At 43.9% G+C, this 19,364-nt stretch overlaps 1 protein-coding gene across 2 annotated transcripts in view; it reads right to left on the reverse strand.

Moving 5' to 3' along the window:
- Positions 1-480: 480 nt before the first annotated feature.
- LOC128739614 (protein phosphatase Slingshot) overlaps positions 481-19,364 on the reverse strand; it is a 29,268-nt gene continuing 10,384 nt past the window's right edge. For both annotated transcript variants that reach the window (XM_053835112.1, XM_053835118.1), the window contains exons 3-7: positions 12,960-14,108; positions 12,830-12,895; positions 4,822-5,016; positions 4,497-4,766; positions 481-4,434 (exon numbers count right to left, since the gene is read on the reverse strand). In XM_053835112.1, coding sequence (XP_053691087.1) covers positions 1,956-4,434; positions 4,497-4,766; positions 4,822-5,016; positions 12,830-12,895; positions 12,960-14,108 — 4,159 coding nt within the window. In that variant the 3' untranslated portion in view covers positions 481-1,955. The remainder of the gene's footprint in view (positions 4,435-4,496; positions 4,767-4,821; positions 5,017-12,829; positions 12,896-12,959; positions 14,109-19,364) is intronic.

The following is a 19,364-nucleotide window of genomic DNA, read 5'->3' on the forward strand; positions in this document are numbered from 1 at the left end:
AAAATAATTGGCCTAAGTTATAGGTGAAAATAAATAACGAAAAACTTCAAAATACTTACGGTAAGCACAGATTCGAACCCATACAGTTTGAAGACCCATACAGTGAGAAGAACAGTGGTCCAAGGTGGCTCCCTTGTGGTACAGTGCTGTTACCTGTTTTCTTCCATGCGTTGCCTGCGGGTTGTTTTAGTAACCAATCTTCTAGGATGCTCATTGATTCTTTCACAGGAAGGCTAGGAAATGGAATGGAATGAAACTTCAAAAGAGACCATTATGATGTCTTGTGCTTACGAATCAACTTGGGAATTTAATGGGTATTTTTTTGTAGCTGGGTGATCCGTTGCTATTCTTATGTTAGTTCAAAGCATATCGTATCAGTCATCATTCGTTCAGGGCACGTTCATCGTCCAAGGAGTTTTCGAAGCTGGATCAACAGAAAATCCTGCTCAAGGTTTGTTTTTTTTTTTAATTTTCCACTGTAATCATGTTTTATCTTTGCTCATTAAATACAAATTTTCGCTTTCTTCCTTCACTGCTCGATTCTTCCACAGTTCACATCGATATTCTTCGTACCGTTTCTTTTTTGTTTTCTTCTTTTCCTTTTGCGGGAACACTTTCCGTTTACAGTTTTTGTTATGTTTTGTTCTTCCTCAGTTTAAAAGCTTATAAAACCACATAAAATATTCGAACAATTATTTGAATATTGTTTGTTTTTGCTATGCGCGCGTTCGCTCTGCTCTGCAATTATGCTTATCACCTAGTGTATAGCTTGTTTCGCTTCTCGCAGTGTGGCTATTGTTTTGTAGAGTAGTTACAAGTTAACATAGTTTTCCTTTCTGCTTGGTGGATGGCAAGCAAACAAAACCAAAAAAAAAAGAAAGATGAACCCTAAAGAACTATTGTCGTCTGCCGCATCTTTGCGATGTGAAACGTATAAAGGAAGCGTTCTACTAAAACTGAAATCACCGGATTTGATAGGATTTTCTTCCGGTTACGGTGCTGTCCAAAGCAAAGGCCAAGCAAGCGATGAACCGAAAGCAGAAAAAAACTAAGAGACGCTTTCGGATTCTGTTAAATCACAAACACACAAAGCTTTCTCCTTCCGCTATTGTTCCTCCTCTGTCACCTTCCCTATCTCTTCTCTTAAAGTATGTATAAGACTACTAACCAATCAACGAAAGGCTCGCATTTGCATTTTTGCATTAGTTGCTTGCTGCTATTATTCCGGTTTGCATCCGTGAATCACTTTCCGGAAGCCAGGATTCGGGGGAGGGTACGTCAGGAGAGAGAAACCTTACAGTCTAGGGCACAGTTTTGTTGTGTGTATAGTTTCAGTATGTACCTATTTACAGGATGAATTTGAATGTTTCGCGCACTCGCGCGCACGTAAAAAAGCGCATCGCATCGTTTGCGATTATGATGATAAACAGTCAATTATTGTGGGGATGGGAGGATGGGGGATCCGAGATGAAGCGAGTTCGTGCCCGAAGCGTGCAACAAGAGAGAGAGCCCTAAGAACGACCGAAGGTCGTTCTATTGTTTTTTTTTTCAGAAGTTAGTTAACCGATTGCCGCTTTAGGCGAGACTTTGCCGAAGAAAGTATGGATCTCGTGCATTTCAGCCAGCTTTTTTTTTGCTGTGATTTGGTGACAGCGGTGTGATCGCGTGCGATTGAGTTCAGTTCTTTCACACAGACAGACACACACGCACACACAGAGAGATGGTGAGCTAGAATTGCCGTAATTGGAGGTTGTTCCGTTCCGTTGTTATTCTAATACGTGCTAAATGTCGAGTAATACTGCAGCCGTAATCTGCTCCGCAAGAAAAAAAACCCCAACGGAGACAAATCAGGGTTAGTCGTCGGTAGTTTAGTTTCTTCGGCAAAAGGCGCCTGAAAATCCATTAACTTTCGTTTTGAAACACGCGTTCATCTGGCGGGGCGGTGACAGAGCTGCTTACATCGTATTGTAGGCTGTGGCCGCTGTCGTGCTGGTAGCATTGATCCGATGCTTCGTCAGGTTGGCCAGCGGGTGAGTTTTCCCGTGATGTTGAACTACCTTTTTCGGTCCACTAGCGATTCCAGCGCTTGGTCCACCACCGCCTCCGGCGGAGCTCTGGCTCTGGCTCGAGGAGGTTCTGCTTCCGATGAAGATTCTACGATCAAACGGGCCGCCACCACCGAAGATGGCCGGCGATACCACCGACGGCCGGCTGAAATCATCCGTTCCGACTTTGAGGGGGTTGGTCGAGTGGGATAGCATCAGCGGTTTCTGCTGATGATTTTGTGCCGATTTGAGCGGTTCGTACACCGAACGGGGTCGCTGCCGCAGCACGACCTGATCGGTACCGGTCGACGAGCAGGAACTACTGTTGTGCCGATGATGGGTGTTGAACGAAGCCCGGAACCGGGGCGCTTCGTAACGAACCACCAAATCGCGAACGGTGATGTCCTCCGGCTGTTGTTGCTGCTGCTGCTGCTGCGTCTTCCCACCTGGACCGTGCTTGTTCAGTTCGTTATGTATGGCAACAGGAGATGATGGCAGCGAGCGGCCTTTTTTCTGTTCTTTTTTGCTTCGATCGTTCACTTTGGCTTCGAAGCTCATCTTTAGATTCTTCACCAGACCACTCACGCTGAGAGTGGTATTTTCGTCGTTCTTTTTCTGCTCGGAACTTTGTTCTTTTCGAAAACTGAACCGTCGATGGTGGCCTTTCGAAACCGGAGGGTCATTGTCTGCCTTTTTCTGGCTTCCGAATGGGCTCAGACAGTACGAATCCGGTGCCGACGCCGAAAGCCTAGCGTAGGTCGTAGAAACCATAACGGGGGCGGTTCGATTAGACGGCAGTACCTCTTCACTGTTGGAGCGCTGCTGCTGGGAGTCCGTCCCCCGACTTTCCGCTTCCTTAGGACGTGCGAAGTTAAACTTCTCACTACAAATGCGTTTTATTGAGGACGACGAACGTTCTTCGATCTTTTGCTTCGTTCGTTTGACCGTTCCCGGATGCCACGGGATTTCGTCTTTATCGTACGGGAAAATCCCACTCTGCCCATGATCTTCGTCCGTTCCTTCGCTTCCACTGGGATCAATAGGAACTTCCACAACGGTTTGAATGCTGCTCGTATTGCTTGTATCGTACGAACCCCAGCTGCTGTTGCGGGAGGGTGGCGCCGGCGCCATCCGTTGTCCTCCCAGCTGTTGATTTTCACCCGAACCCCAGCTCGAATGGCGCGAAGCACTCGAAAACGTACCGCGAATCATATCGGCGACGACAGCCGAATCCACACTGGACCAGGAACTCTGACGAGACACATGCTGAAACGGTTGCTGCTGTTGCGGAGCAACAGACACCGGCTGGGACTGCTGAATTATCTGACTTTGACTCGTCCAGCAAACCACCGATTGAGCTGTACTGGCAATATCACAATCCTGAGAAATATTTGCACCGATCAGCGTCAGCGATTTGCTTTCCCCGGGATCCCACTGGTGGTCCTTGCTGTCTGCCTCCGTCGCAAGCGACGGGGCCAAACTCAGCCCGGTCGCCGACGCGACGGAAGAAGCCGATCCTTTCCTCTTGTGATTGCTGCTGGTTTCTTTGGCTTTGTTCGATTCCAGCTCGCTGATAATAGATCGTACCGACGAAGCGGATAAGGCTGATGGCACTGATGCTGACGATTTTTCCTCCTCCTGAACTTGAACCTCCTCCCCTCCGATTCCGCCTCCCTCCTGTAGATGCACAATCTGATTCTGCGAAACGCTATAGTTCTGCCCGTTTCCACACGGCATCCGAATGGTTTTGGCCTCGTTCTGCGGTGCCATTAAATGCTCCAACGAATGCGATTGCTGTCGACTCGGCTCCAGCTGAGGGACCGCCTTCACCGTGCCCGGAGACCAACTCTTCGGGCGTTTGCCAAGCTTCCTCAAAAAGCGACCACTTTTGCTTAGCGTACTCGTATTGCTTCCGCGATTCAGTGCCTGAATCAACGGCGTTGGCTCACTGCCCGGCAACAGCCGGGCATCCTTCATCCCGCTGCTACCGCTCTTCAGATTCGTCTCACTCTTACTTCGCTGCAGCTTTTCACGGTTCTTCATCGCATCCAGCATGCCCTGGTAGGTTTCGAGCTGCATGATAAAGTTCTTGTTCGGCTTAATGCAGCTACGTTTCTCCTTAACGTGCCGCAGCGCACGATCAAAGTCCCAATTGTTGGCCTTCATCGCGTAAGCGATGACAACCGACGCCGAACGGGAGATTCCCATCTTGCAGTGCACCAGCACCTTTGAGCCTTCCATCCTCGCCCGGCTGATATACTTAAAGGTGTTATCCCAGTGCTTCAACAGATCCGTCTTCTCGTCGTCGTACACCCGCACGTTGAAGTAGTCAAACGTCCCCGGAAAGAAGTTATCAATCTCACGCGTTACATTCAGAATGTGACGAACCCTACAAAAATCACCGATTTAATAACAATTGAAAACCGAAAAAAAATTCAAATAGATTAGTACCCATTCCGTTGCAACTCCTCCAGATTGCTTGCATTCCACTCGGAGCCGAGATACACGTGATCGAAGATCTCCGTCGGCGCATCCATCTGGCCAAGAATGACCAGCATTTCCTCGTCGATAAAGGACTTGTACTCGTTCAGATCCATATCGAGGTGTTCCTCCAGCCGGCCGCGGATGAATTTCGACGTAACCACGTCCAGATCGACCGACATCATGATTTCCTTCAACGCTGTGCGTATGACACGTTCCGTTTCCTCCCGTTCCGTTGGCCTGCGTTCGAACGTAATCGTGAGAAGCGGTAAATTCCAACATAATAGGGACTTACTTGTTCCGAACCGAGTCCGGCGACGGGGGCCGGCGGCTTTCCAGCGAGTCCATCGCGTGCCACTCGTTCAGACAGGACCGGTCCGAATCGATGTGGCTCTCGTAGTACGAGACCCACTCGTGCGACGAACCGCCGGCGAAGAAGTTGTGCTCGCGTGCCTTCGACGACACTTTGTGCAGGGTTTGAAGGGCCGACCTGTGAAAATAAGAAATTATTCGTAAGAAATCGGAAAGGATGTTTCTCCAGCAGTCAACAGATTTCTCTATCCTACTGACTACTTAAAAACTACTAGCTAAAAATTTAAATCCCGTTCATCCCGCAATTGCCATAAGACTAGTTTTGGAAGAGTTCTAATGGAATCGCTGCTAAATACGAAATTTTGGTTATGTGCTGTTTATTTGCCGCCGGACAAAAGCTGTGAGGTTTCAGCCTTCGAACAACACATTTCATCGATCCACGAAATATGCGATAATGCAGCACCAAATGAAACTACCTAGTATGAGATGACTACAATCAGCCACACTTGCTTTGGTCCATTAACGACGGCTGTGTTACTTGCTGCAATACTAGTAGTGTTGATGTTCCTGCTAACACGGTTGATATGGACACATTCGAGATTGCTCAACCCCGTATTCAAAAGTATTTGTGGAATTACCAGCCTTTCAGCAGCATCGAAATTATTCGAGAAATTCGAGAAATTATTGGAGATAATAACATGATAACCTGGCGGATCCGTTACCACAAGTTTATTGAATTTCACTTTCACTTGTTTCACACAAATTGAATCGAAAGCTCAGGTTGACGTACTTTTTACTGACCTTAAAGCAGCCTTTGATATTGACCATCGCATACCATGACCATGAATTGACCATCGCATACTTTTGCATAAACCACGTCATCTGGAAGCCCCAGATAATTTGACCGAATGGCTTAACTTTTACCTTAGCAATAGTACACTACGCATGAAATTGGGAGCATGTATTTCGTCACCGTTTGGTAACTTGAGTCGAGTACCTCAGGGGAGCAACCCGGGACCTTTGCTGTTCACGATGTTTTTCAACAACATTGCCCGATGGTGACCGTACACCCGCGTTGATGTTGACGATTTAAAACTATACTCTGTGGTAAACTATACCAGATGGTGGAGTTTGAAGATACGTCGCGCGCTTAATAAGGGGTTGTGCAGTCTCCTTTTGTCCAGTGCCGCCTCCCCCCCCCCCTCAACTTTCCGCCTTTCTCCTTCACTCTAAATTTCATTACATTCATCAACCGTCCCTTCGTCAATTGTAAAAGAACTACCGTTTCAAAAAATATTAAATTTGTCTTTGTCAGTCATCGATCAGCTATTATCGCTAAAGTTAACCGTCAGTTAGGCTTCATAATGAAAATTGCCAAAGATTTCAACGATTCTTACAGCCTGAAAGTTGTGTATTGCACATTGGTTCGTTTTATTTTGGAGAATGCAGCGCTTATATGGCAACCTCATCAACTAATATGCGACATACGAGTAAAGAGAGTTCAAAAACGATTTCTGCGCGTTGCTCGGCGCGATTTGCAATGACCTTATCGCGATCGCTGCAAACTAAATCTCCGAATTCCATCGTGATCCCTTAGGAATGCTACGTTACTTCAACCAATATTTCATCGCACCGCGTTTGGATACAATGAGCCTAGGTCGTCATCGATGATACGTTCTTTCGCCACTGTTGAAGACATATTCGATTTTGGGGAAAGTTTTAGCATTTTCTCGCGTAGAATAACTAGATCTGAGTTTTTTCCTGCATGAGAATTGTGAAAATTTGCATGTAGAGGTTTTTGGGGTCAGGAAAGGTTTTAGTGATGGTTAGAGACCTCTCTCCCCACTAAGAGGGAGGGACGGGGCTCCCAAACACATGAAACACAAATTTCTGCATAACTCGAGAACTAATCAAGCAAATAGAACAAAATTTGGCATGTGGGTGTTTTTGGCGACAAGAATTTATTCTATGGTAAATTGAGACTTCTCCCCTCTTTAGAAGGGGAATTATGACTCCTCTACCTTTTAAGAGGGGGGGCTTCTACACAAATGAAATACAAATTTCCTCATAACTCGAGAACTAATCAAGCAAATGGAACAAAATTTGACACGTAACTGGTTTTGGATGCAAGATTTTTTTCTATGGTGAATTGAGACCCCTCTCCTCTTTAGAAAGCGAGTAATGACCCATCTCCCCTTCAAGAGGGCGGGCTTCCATACAAATGAAATGCAAATTTCCTCTTTTTTCGAGAACTAATCAAGCAAATGGAACCAAACTTGGCATGTGGGAGTTTTAGATGGCAGAAATTTTTTCTATGATAAACTAAGATCCTTCCCCTGTTTGGGAGGGGAGGCTCCCATACAAATGAAATTCGAATTTCCTTATAACTTGAGAACTAATCGAGCAAATGGAACCAAATTTGACGAAATTATTTCATGATAGTTAGAGACCTCTCACCCCTGTGGTAGGGGGATATGGACTCTCATACAAATAAAACAGAATTTTTTACGAAACTCAAAAACTAATCGAACTCGAGAAATTCGACACTTTTCCATAAAACATTAATCAACAACAAAACCACAAAAACTATCTATAGTAACACTAGATCATTCAAGACAAGACGGCCGCGAGTGTTGCTGGCGACCCGCCGTCGGAAGCGCCGCCCACTGGGAGGAGGCAACTCCCCGCAGAAATCACTACTGTCTAGGCTTATTTGTTTTCCTAGGTATACCTGGGTTTCCTGGAACAAGCGAAAGCGAGTAAGGAGAGGATCGCGAAATGGTACTTCCCACAAAAAAAAATTCCGTGAAATGGTACATTCCGCTTAAGGTTTTTCGCAAAATGATATTCGGCGAAATGTTGTATAATCATGGCGAATATTACTGTCCGCTTTCTTGCTATGTAATGAGGGGACAGGGGAGTTGTTTTCTACTTTAGTGTGAGGGAAAATTGCAAATTTGTATAATAAACTACCCATTCCTGGTAACTAATAAGCATTAACATAAGCAGCAAATCAGCGTATCTGGCATTTTATACTGCACGTTATTGTATGTTAGCTTTTTGACTGCATAGGTGTTGTAAATTGGCATCCAAAATTGTATTCAAATTCTTCGTGTTGGTAATTAGCTGTAAATTAGCATTGTCAGCACTATAAGAAGGTTATCAGTAAAGTAGCTGTATATTTTGCCAAAATAGCATTTAAGTAGCATTTAAGGCGACTTAAATGCTTATTGGCTAATATTTGAATAGCATTGGTGATGCTTATTGGTTAGCTGGGATGCTTTCATAGTTACGTAACTGCCAAAATGAATCATCTAGGGTTGAACTCCTCAGAAACTCTCAAAACTCGGGATTGTGACAAAGATCATCCGTGATTCATGATTTATGTACAACACAGGTTAATTTGTGGCAATACGAAGTTTGTCGGGTCAGCTAGTACAACCTATAAAAATGAATTTCTCTCTGTCTGTCTGTCCGTATGTTCCTTATAGAATCGAAAACTACTGAACCGATCGGCGTGAAAATTTGCATGTAGGGGTTTTTGGGGCCGGGGAAGATTCTTATTACGGTTAGAGACCCCTCCCCCCACTAACAGGGGAGGCTTCCATACAAATAAAACACAAATATCTGCATAACTCAAGAAGTAATCAAGCAACTCTAACCAAATTTGGCATGCGGGAGTTTTTGGAGGTAAGAATTTTTTCTATGGCAAATTATGACCCCTTCCCACTTTAAGAGGAGGGGGCTCTCATATAAATGAAATACAAATATCCTCATAACTCGAGAACTAATCAAGTAAATGGAACCAAATTTGTCATGTGGTGGATTTTGGAGGCAAGAATTTTTTCTATGAATTATGATAAATTAGAATTCCTCCTCACTTTAGAAGTGGCGGCTCCTACACAAATGAAATACAAATTTCCTCATAACTCAAGAACTAACTAAGCAAATGGAACCAAATTTGGCATTTGTGGGATTTTGGAGGCATGAATTTATTTTATGTTCGTTTGAGACCCTTCGCCCCTGTGGACTCTCATATAAATAAAACAGAATTTTTTGCGTAACTCAAAAACTAATCGAACTCGAGAAATTTTGGACTCTTCCATAAAACATAACATTCAATAACAAGACCATCAAAAACTATCTGCAGTCCCCCCCCCCCTTCTCAGAAATCACCTCTGTCTAGGTTTATTTGTTTTCCTAGGTCTACTGACCTCTGTTACTTTCCTTCAGTTGGGTCCGAACGAGCGACTGCGAGTAAGTAGAGGTCACCCCGAGAATCGAAATGGTATTTTCCACGAAAAGGTTTTCCGTGAAATGGTACATTCCGCGTAAGGTTTTTCGCGAAATGGTATTCGGCGAAATGTTATACAATCACGCTTTCCGTTTTATTTTATCTGGTTAAGTAACGGGGGGATTGTTTTCTACTTTACTGTGAGGAAAAATTCCAAATTTGTATATTAAACTACCCGTACTTTCATAGTTACGTAACTGCCAAAATGAATCATCTAAGGTTGAGCTCCGCAGAAACTTGCAAAACTCGAGATTGTGACAAAGGTCATTCGAGATTCACGATTTATGTACAACACAGTTTAATTTGTGGCAACACGAAGTTTGTCGGGTCGGGTTAGCTAGTAAACAAATAAAAATAAAAAATTAAATAAAACGGTTGTGTTTGCACCAACCCACATATATCAACAGTGGCTCCTGGAGTTGCTCCTGGGTGTTCGAGGAGTCGTTGACTTTCGAGAACAGTTTCAGGTTGTCGCCGTACACAAACCGAGGACCTCTGAGCCCCTCTGTTGAAGTCGTTAAAATAAATAAGAAAAACCAACGATCCGAGAATGCTGCCTTGTGGAACTCTGTAAAATGCGATGAAAGCCGGTGAGATAAATTCATCAAAAGATACATAAGACGATTCGACAGTTACGATTTAAACCACGGCAGCAGCGGAGCAGCGGCGATCCAATGCCCAGTTTGTCCAGTTTTGTGACGGCGATTTGATGATTTAGCTTGTCGAAAGCAGCGGAGAGGTCCCTGTAGATGACGTCGGTCTGAGAACGGCCAAAGCAATCCGTTACGTATAGGTAGTGAGTATTAGTACACTCAAAATAATCCACACATCCTTTCCACGTGAAAAATCACGTAATTTTCTCTATAGGGAGTTACGTGACTTTCAGCTGATTGTTATTGGAAAAAATAATAACATCTATCTGATTTTCACGTTAACGCATTAGTATGCGTGCGAATTACCTGAAAATTACGTAATAGTACAGGAAAAGCTGGATGGAAAATATTCACATAACTTTTCCCATGATTTTGACGTGAAATTTACTTTGAGTGTAGATTGGTAGACGTTGAACGGAAATTGACAAGAGCAAAACAAGCTTACGACACGCTATTCGTATGCGTGTAGCTTTCATGCGTTCTACTGAGTGCATTTTTTTATAAGTGATATATTAAAATTTTATGGAATTTCATATGGAAATTTGCCAATAATTATGTTCAAATTCATCTTCCAAGGAGCCTCAGCTACCTTTCGCCACTTCAACAACCTTGGGCTAGACTGGTAGTCTAACAGCAGGAACCATCTTGTAGCTGTCAATTTCTTTCATTTTTTTTTTTCATTCAAGTAAAATCACTCGTAGCAAGTCAGAAGAAAAAAAGATCCTATTTTGCCTGAAAAGTTGTGGGCCCAAGCGTTGCGTATAGAACTCGCAAGCAATGTGGATCACGTAAATCGCTAATTACGCGCGTTATAAAACAAAAATTGCGATTCGCTTTGGAAAAAATCTTGGTCTTGTGGTTCAAGTACAACCACTAGCTCTTCAACATTACAAGCTCGCTCAAGGTGAGACCCTTGTCAGCGTATCCGATTGAAATCTTGCTTCGACTAAAGGTGATGACTGAGCATTTGGACACACTGATGGTAAGATTATCCAAGCGGCACCACTCTGTACAAAGGTTAATATGAGCTGGCAGTTGCCAGCAGTCTCCGGCAGGTCGCACAGTAAGGATCGTTTTTTAATCATCAGCATACAACTGCTTGCAGTGACGAGGTATCACAAAATAAATGTCTTTAAAAATATAATGATTAGTAATGGTCCTACGTTACTACCTTGTGGAACTCCTGATCGATGGCAAAAACTGCATGAAGTTTCTGATTTGTTAAGCAACTCTTAAGCCAGCACACACACGTACACAGCCATCACAAACTGACGGTCGAGACGGTCAAAAGCAGCTTTAAGATCCGTGTAAATGGTATCAACTTGAGCAACGTCTTCAATCTGACGAAGACAAAATGAACAGAACTGCAGAAGGTTCGTGTTGATTGAGCATAAGCTTTCACTTTGTTAAACAGCAGATTTCCCGCAAGAATCTCTAACAACTTCGACCCGTGACCCGCCAAATAAAGACGTCACGTTTAGCTCGTTTTTTGATAATTGGAAAGACATAGGATTTGTTCCAACACTCCGGAAACTTGTTCTGTTCTAGTGATATATTCTCGTTGACAATAAGCCAGAATCGTTTCGGAGTTCTTCCGAAGTCGTCTTGTTTTCACATCACGTAGCATGAATACAGATATTGGTTATAATCACTATGCTCGTTACTTATTTGACAAAAAGCGTACAAAAAGACTTGCTGCAAGAGGACCTGAATTTCTATCCGGTTTCAGAAGCTGCATTTCAACACAAGTAAATTTTTTCCCCAAACCTACTACTGACGATTCAAGGACGTCGCTAAGAAGGATAACTTCGTTGAGCCTGATGTCTGGTGATGCTGGTCTTGCCAATGACGACGGTTGAGTGGTTAGACTCAGAGACTGGCTAATGGAGGCGGGTAGCGTTAGTGCTGCGTGGACAGCAGAGGGCGACACTTCAGGCAACAGGAGACCAGGTGGAATCTGTGATTTACGATTGATGACTGAAGGTTAAGTGTAGAACCAGCTTACGAGGGAGCCGTGCGACCTTCGCAACCATCGTATACATACATGCGAGGAGCAGGTGGCTGCGAAATTCTACTGCTTAATGATTTTGTTGGCAGAGTGTGCGTCTATCTCCATCGCCAGTTCAACGGCATTCCCTGTCACGTTGCGAAGAAGTACTCACCACGCTTGTGTCAATCTGATTTTGGTATAAGATACTAAAGGTCTTCCATACAACGTTGATCGCTGTCGAGATTGAAGCTATTCTGTAGCTCTTGATCCTTCTTTCAATCAACAGCAAGCGATTCCTCTGAATCGCGTGCAATGAAGTCCTCCGGGTCCGTTTCTTTCGGTCTAGAAAACCACGGTAATCCGCCACTTCAGAGCCCCACATGATGCGGTAAAGGTAAAAATACTGTGCAGGGCGGCATGCAGACTCCATTAGCGACTGGGTATTTTTAAAACCCACTCAATTATTCATTTCTCATTCAGTTTTTACGTATTATCCCCATGGCATTGTAACAACAATTACAACCATTCTCCTTCAAGGGAATTGGACCGTCTGCTTTAGCTCTCAATAGCAGCAGGTTCGTTCGGACGAACCACCTTTTCTGTATATTGAAGAGCTGCTTGAGCACAACACTAGACAACTTCTACACTACGTCTTCGTCTGACCGCTTCTCCGGATCGGGTAGATTGTTCATGCGGCTCTTCACTTTCCAAGTCGGTTAACTCAGCATCATCCAAGAGACTGAAGGTCTTCTGTACAGCAAGTCGTAGTCGAGGTTGAAGCTATTGTACAGCTCTTGATCCTTCGTTCGTTCAATAGCACCCGATTCTTCAGAACTCTGACTCCATTTCTTCCGGCATTGTAGGACTGCCGATGCCAGAAGTTTTAAATACTTTAAAGAAAATCATATGAAGTCTCACGAGTAGTTAGAAAACGGGAGTCTTCCATTTCTTAGCCCCGCATGAAGCGGAAAAGGCAAAAATACTGTGGAGAGCACCATGGACCCGCGATATTATGTTTTTAGGCAATTTTTTTTCCAATCATTAAAATACTCACCACATAGCTTGAACAGAAACCGGCTTGAATATGTGCTGCTGGCCACACGAGCTGACGCTGAATCCACTGCAAATGGGAAGCAATCGAACATTAGCGACCATTAGTCGTATAATTCCATCTAGTTACTCACCCATCCCCATCGAGTCGAATGGCCGTGTCGGCCAGTGCTCGTAGCACCAGGCCAACGGTTGTCTTCTCGTTGCAGTCGATCCCCAGCAGACAGGATTCCTCTATTTCACTGCAGCTGCCAATGCCAAACGGTTGATGCTTTCCTCCACTGCTCGAGCTGACCACACTAGCACTGCTACTTCCACTGGCGACACTTCCTGCGGTGGAGCTGTTCAATACACGACCACTGCCACTGCCACCGCCGGATGTTCCACTGATATATCCACTGGAGCCTTTGTTCGCAACTGCTACCGACACCGACGACACAGCTCCCGTTGACGAACCTGAAGCCAACGGTGGCTTAGCACTAACTACACTACCGATACTAGGATTACTACTACTAGATTTATTACTATCACATTTATCGACACTTTTGTTATTGTTAGAAGCAACAGCAGCAGCAGCAGCATTAGCGGAAGCCGTCTTCAAAGAAGTACTGAGAACACAGTTATCTAAGCTGGATACGAACGTTTCTTCTCCGCCACCGATACCACCGTAGCTGGCAATGATACTGGTACTGGTGGAGGGCGATGCGGCCTTGTACAGAGAGGCGGAAGTAATCTGTTTGCTCATGGAAGCCGCCGATGGTGCCGGCGATACCGACGCCGGCGTAGAACTGGCCGACGTCACTAGCGAGGAGGCAAACGAAGCCTGCTGGAGCTGCAGTTGCTGTTGCTGCAACAGCGACTGCTGCAGACGAGTACGGCGGGCCGGTGGGCGGGACACTACCACCAGATAGCGTGTCCGTCCCGGACGTAACGATTCGAGTTTAACGGCCATCTTGAGCGTTTCCTCGGGCCGCAGTAGATAGAACATCGATTGCAAATGCTGCTGGATGTCACTACCGGCCGACGAGGCAGAGGATGATGTACTGGCCGAAGAAGCAACCGATTCCCGTTCATCTGCACTATCCGAGCGCGAGCGGGGAGGCCGACCCGCCGTTACCGGGTGTGCAGTTGAATAAGTCAGCGAAGACGGCGGAGCCACCGTGGTCGTCACCGTCGCCGGGAGGGATTCTGGCGGTGGATCCTCGCCGCCGGTGACGCGAAGACGTTCGTTCGAACCAAGCATCAGGGCGGTACCTTTGCCAGCGAAGTAGCATTCACTCAAACTGCGAAAGAAACAGAGGAAAAATAATATTATTAAAGGTGTCAAAAACACATCAAATCGTTAGCATTAGAGGAAAAATAAAATCACCGCTCCGAAACGACATAGTCCGATAAGAAGGGCGCTTTGCGCTTGCACTAGACTGTTACTATTACCTCATTGGTGAGTGCTCTCAGGGCGTTCGCGCGTTCGGCAGTCAGTGATAAGCAGCCAGCAGGCAGCAGCAGCAGCTTTAGATAGGATATGTAACGAACGATAATGTCGATGACGAATAAATGGCCCGTTTCCTTGTTCGGTTCCTGCCTGCTGCGCGCCGCATTATTGCTTGCTACAACACGCGGTATCTATTTTTTTAAGTCGCACATCCAACAAATTTGTAAGCTGTAGACTGTTTATGATCTATTTTTGACCCATGGCTGCTTGCTTGGTGTGTAGTATAGGATAGAAGAAAAATAAGCGTCGCGCAGACTGCGCGAATGGCGCAAACCCTAGCCATAGCCAGCATTGACATTGAGCGCCGAGAAGCAAAACTCATCGTTCGCGGCGCGCGCGGTTCGCCTTGGTGTCGTTTATAATTTTTCATCGCTAGCCGGCCACAGCCAGGCTAGGCCAGGCCAGGCCACGGTTCAACTGGCAGAACTTCCTTGGCTGCGGCCGGTTGGCTGATGGCGAAGGGAAAGTCGCACGACGGACTAACTAAATGATGGGTATCCCCCCGGTGCGGGGACAGAGAGTGTGTAAATTGCTCAAAATTCGATGACCGTCCTTCGTCTGTTGTGGCCGTTTTGGTTGAGCGGTGAATCCGAGAGTTATTGAGATGATTTAGATAATTGCTGTGATCCGATTTCGCGCGTAAAAGCCGCACGTAGGTGATTTGTTGGAAAGATTTGAAATACTCATCTAGTTCCGAATTTTTTTCTTTTTTCACTCAATAATTCTCAATCAATAAATTTTATACTTTTTTTGATCAAGTTTTGGTTGCTTCAACGAGGTTTTTTTTTCAAATATTAAACACGCAGTCAATGGCCATGGCTTCTGTTGTTAAATGTAATAACTTTGCAAGACAAATTGCGATTGTTGGTTCGGTTTATTTTCTACTAGCTGACCCGACAAACTTCGTATTGCCACAAATTAACCTGTGTTGTACATAAATCATGAATCTCGGATGATCTTTGTCACAATCTCGAGTTTACGTAACTGTGAAAGCATCCCAGGTAACCAATAAGCATCACCAATGCTATTCAAATATAGGCCAATAAGCATTTAAGTCGCCTTAAATGCTACTTACATGCTATTTTGGCAAAATATACAGCTACTTTACTGATAACCTTTTTATAGTGCTGACAATACTAATTTACAGCTAATTACCGACACGAAGAATTTGAATACAATTTTCAATGCCAATTTACAACACCTATGCAGTCAAAAAGCTAATATACAACAACGTGCATTATAAAATGCCAGATACGCTGATTTGCTGCTTATGTTAATGCTTATTAGTTACCAGGAATGGGTAGTTTAATATACAAATTTGCAATTTTTCCTCACAGTAAAGTAGAAAACAACTCCCCTGTTCCCTCATTGCGTAGCCAGAAAGCGGATAGTAATATTCGCCATGATTGTACAACATTACGCCGAATATCGTTTTGCGAAAAACCTTAAGCGGAATGTACCATTTCACGTAAAAATTTTTTGTGGAAAGTACCATTTCGCGATCCTCTCCTTACTCGCTGTTGCTCGCTCCAGGAAACCCAGGTAGACCTAGGAAAACAAATAAACCTAGACAGTAGTGATTTCTGCGGGGAGTTGCCTCCCCACAGTAGGCGGCGCTTCCGACGATGGGTCGCCGGCAACACTCGCGGCCATCTCGTCCTGAATGATCTAGTCTTGTTATTGACTAATGTTTTATGGAAGAGTCTCAAATTTCTCGAGTTCGATTAGTTTTTGAGTTTCGCAAAAATTTCTGTTTTATTTGTATGAGAGTCCATATTTCCCTACCACAGGGGTGAGAGGTCTCTAACTATCATAAAATAAATTCAAGACTTCAAAATCTCCCACATGCCAAATTTGGTTCCATTTGCCTGATTAGTTCTCGAGTTATGAGGAAATTTGTATTTCGTTTGTATAGGAGCCCCCCCTCTTAAAGTGGGGAGGGGTCCTAATTCACCATAGAAAAAAATCTTGTCTCCAAGAACACCCACATGTAAAATTTTGTTCCATTTGCTTGATTAGTTCTCGCGTTATGCAGAAATTTGTGTTTCATTTGTATGGGAGCCCCCCCCCCCTCTCTTAGTGGGGGGAGGGGTCTCTAACCATCATAAGAACTTTCCCTGGCCCCAAAAAACCCTATATGCAAATTTTCACGCCGATCGGTTCAGTAGTTTTCGATTCTATAAGGAACATTCGGGCAGACAGTCAGAAATTACTTTTTAATGGGAATAGATTTGTATGGGAGCCCCCCTCTTAGTGTGGGGAGAGGTCTTTTGCCATCGAGAGAACCTTCCCTAACCCCAAAAACCTCTACATGCAAATTTTCACGCCGATCGGTTCAGTAGTTTTCGATTCTATAAGGAACATACGGACAGACAGACAGAAATCCTTTTTTATAGGTATAGATTAAAGATATATACTTTGAAAATGAATAACGTCAATCGGTAATGCGGAAGTGTTTTATGCTGACTTTGATTAAAAAATCCACAACCCCGTATCTAATTCCGTAAAAAAAGTACTGAAATAATTTTCTGTAACAGTCAAAGTTTTCTGCGGTTGGGTTGAGTTCTTAATGTTGGTTGGGAATGTCTCTGTATTCGTCACAGTGGCGTACGAAAACGAAAAGACGACAGTGCCCCATAAAAATACTTGCTTGTTCGAGGGATACTCCTGCTGTAAGGTAATATTTGCGACTGTCGATCATAGATGATGCTAGTGTTCAGGCAAAATGTGCGTGACGATAATTTTTGTTGAAGTTTCTTCCAAGCGTTATGTCTGTTTGTCTGTGATTGTGGAGAGTTTCTATACCTATAGATGTATAGATTCGTAGTCCTACCCCAAGCCTGCGTTTGTGTTCTGAGATTAACGACGATTTGTGACCATGACTTTTGCTTGCAAAAAAAAGTGAAGCCTAGGTGCTACATTCCCTTATCGAAACTTGACCTTCTGTTTTTATACGACAGACTTCGCAGCCAGCTATTAGAGTACAGGACAATTGCAGGGCCAGTTGCTACGATCCAATGGACTCTAACAGCCTCTCCTTCCAGCCGAGATTCGAACAGCGTCATGCCTCGAAACCAACTGGGAGGCCATTTTTGCATGCATTTCCATTTAAATTATACCTGAATACTGTTTTCTCGTATCATCTTGCGCAGTTCACCTAGCGCCTCCACGTGGCAATACCTGGAAATACTGCAATTTGTATGATTGAGTAGCCAAGCTAGGAGGTGCGGGGTCATGTGGTTTTCAATTCCTAACATTATTTTTTGAACTAATATGTAATATTATTTAAACTAATATTTTTGGTTGACTAATCTATCTTTAGAAAGTGAAATAGGGCGCTATATCCTTGGCCAATTGCAACCTGGCTTCTGATCTAAATGCCATCAATTCATCCCTAAGGGTCCGGATTATCACTTAACCTTTATTAGCAAAGATACTCCCAAAAAAGCAAAGCCATGTGATAAATGTCTTGTTAACTTGACCCTTCTTTATCGACAAACTTCGCAGCCGGCTGTTGCAGGAGTACAGGACAATTACGGGGCTAGTGTTACGAACCTACTGACTCTCTATAGCACACCTCCCAGCCAAGATTCGAACATACGACGACTGGCTTGTTAGGCCAGAATCGTACCCCGAAGCTAACTGGGCAGGGAAAGAGATAAGATAAAGATACTCCCAGCGGTTGAAAATAAATCATTATCTATATGAAAAGCGTTTGGTAAGGGAGGTCTACGCTTTCTGCCTTCCCTTTAGTTTGAAGGATTTTCTGGTTCCATTTAATTCCTTGGAATTCACTCTGCGGTACATGCTGCGCAGTTGGCCTGGCCGTTGACCATGAAAATGATTGATTCAAGTAGTCGTTATTTTCCAAAATGATTTCAAGCATTAGCTAGATTAGACTACATTAGGTAACCACTTTACTACTATATTTGCAAATCATCACAAGCAGTGATACTATTAATAATTGTCAGCTAAAGAAAGCTTGCTAACGGAAAACGGAAACAAAAGATCCCACATTACTTCCCTGGGGAACTGTACGTGAATGATTATATGTATACTAGCTGACCGGACAAACTTCGTATTGCCACAAATTAAACTGTGTTGTACATAAATCATGAATCTCGAATGATCTTTGTCAAAGTCTCGTAACAGTTACGTAACTGTGAAAGCATAGGTAGTTTAATATACAAATTTGCAATTTTTCCTCACAGAAAATTGAAAAAAACTCCTCCCATTGCTTAGCCAGAAAGCGGGTGCTACAGCGGAGCGAGAGCAGGCAAATTATTTTCAAAGTTTTTGAAATTGGCTTCAAAATTCGGAGAGCAAAAAATAATCTGTGGGATGCAAGTCGAATTTTTTTTTAATAAAATCAATTGTCTGTGGGCTCTACAGCGTAAAGAACGCGAGAAATGACTCCATACACTCATGTTAACGCGTCTTACACCAGACAGAAATGGGAATTGAAACAATAGAATTTGCGCAATTTTTTCTTTCTTTTCGTAGGTTTTTGCATGGAAAACAGGACCAGGCCAGGACTGCACTCCTTAGGCCGACTAATAGTTGTTAGAAATTTCTAAACTCGAAAATTCCATACAATTTTGACATTCAAGTCGTCACAAAGCCCAATTAGCGAACCACCAATTAACTAATCGTTGCTGTATATGAAAAGCAAGAACAGATTTGGTTTTCACGTTTAAACTTTAGGTAAAAATGCGTTAGTTTTGCTCGACTCGATTAAAAAATTCAGTTTCCCAACACTGGAAGAACAAAAACTTGACAAAATATTTGTAGTAGCCTTATTGACTAATGTTTTATGGAACAGTCTAAAACTTCTTGAGTTCGATTAGTTTTTGAGTTACGCAAAAATATCTGTTTTATTTGTATGAGAGTCGCTATCCCACTACCACAGTGGGACAGATGAGAGGTCTCAAACCATCATAAAATAAATTCATGCCTCCAAAGTCCCCCACATGCCAAATTTGGTTGCATTTGCTTGATTAGTTCTCGAGTTATGAGGAAATTTGTGTTTCATTTGTATGGAAACCTC

This window comes from Sabethes cyaneus, chromosome 1 (assembly GCF_943734655.1).
Source record: "Sabethes cyaneus chromosome 1, idSabCyanKW18_F2, whole genome shotgun sequence".
Taxonomy (NCBI): Eukaryota; Metazoa; Arthropoda; class Insecta; order Diptera; family Culicidae; genus Sabethes; species Sabethes cyaneus.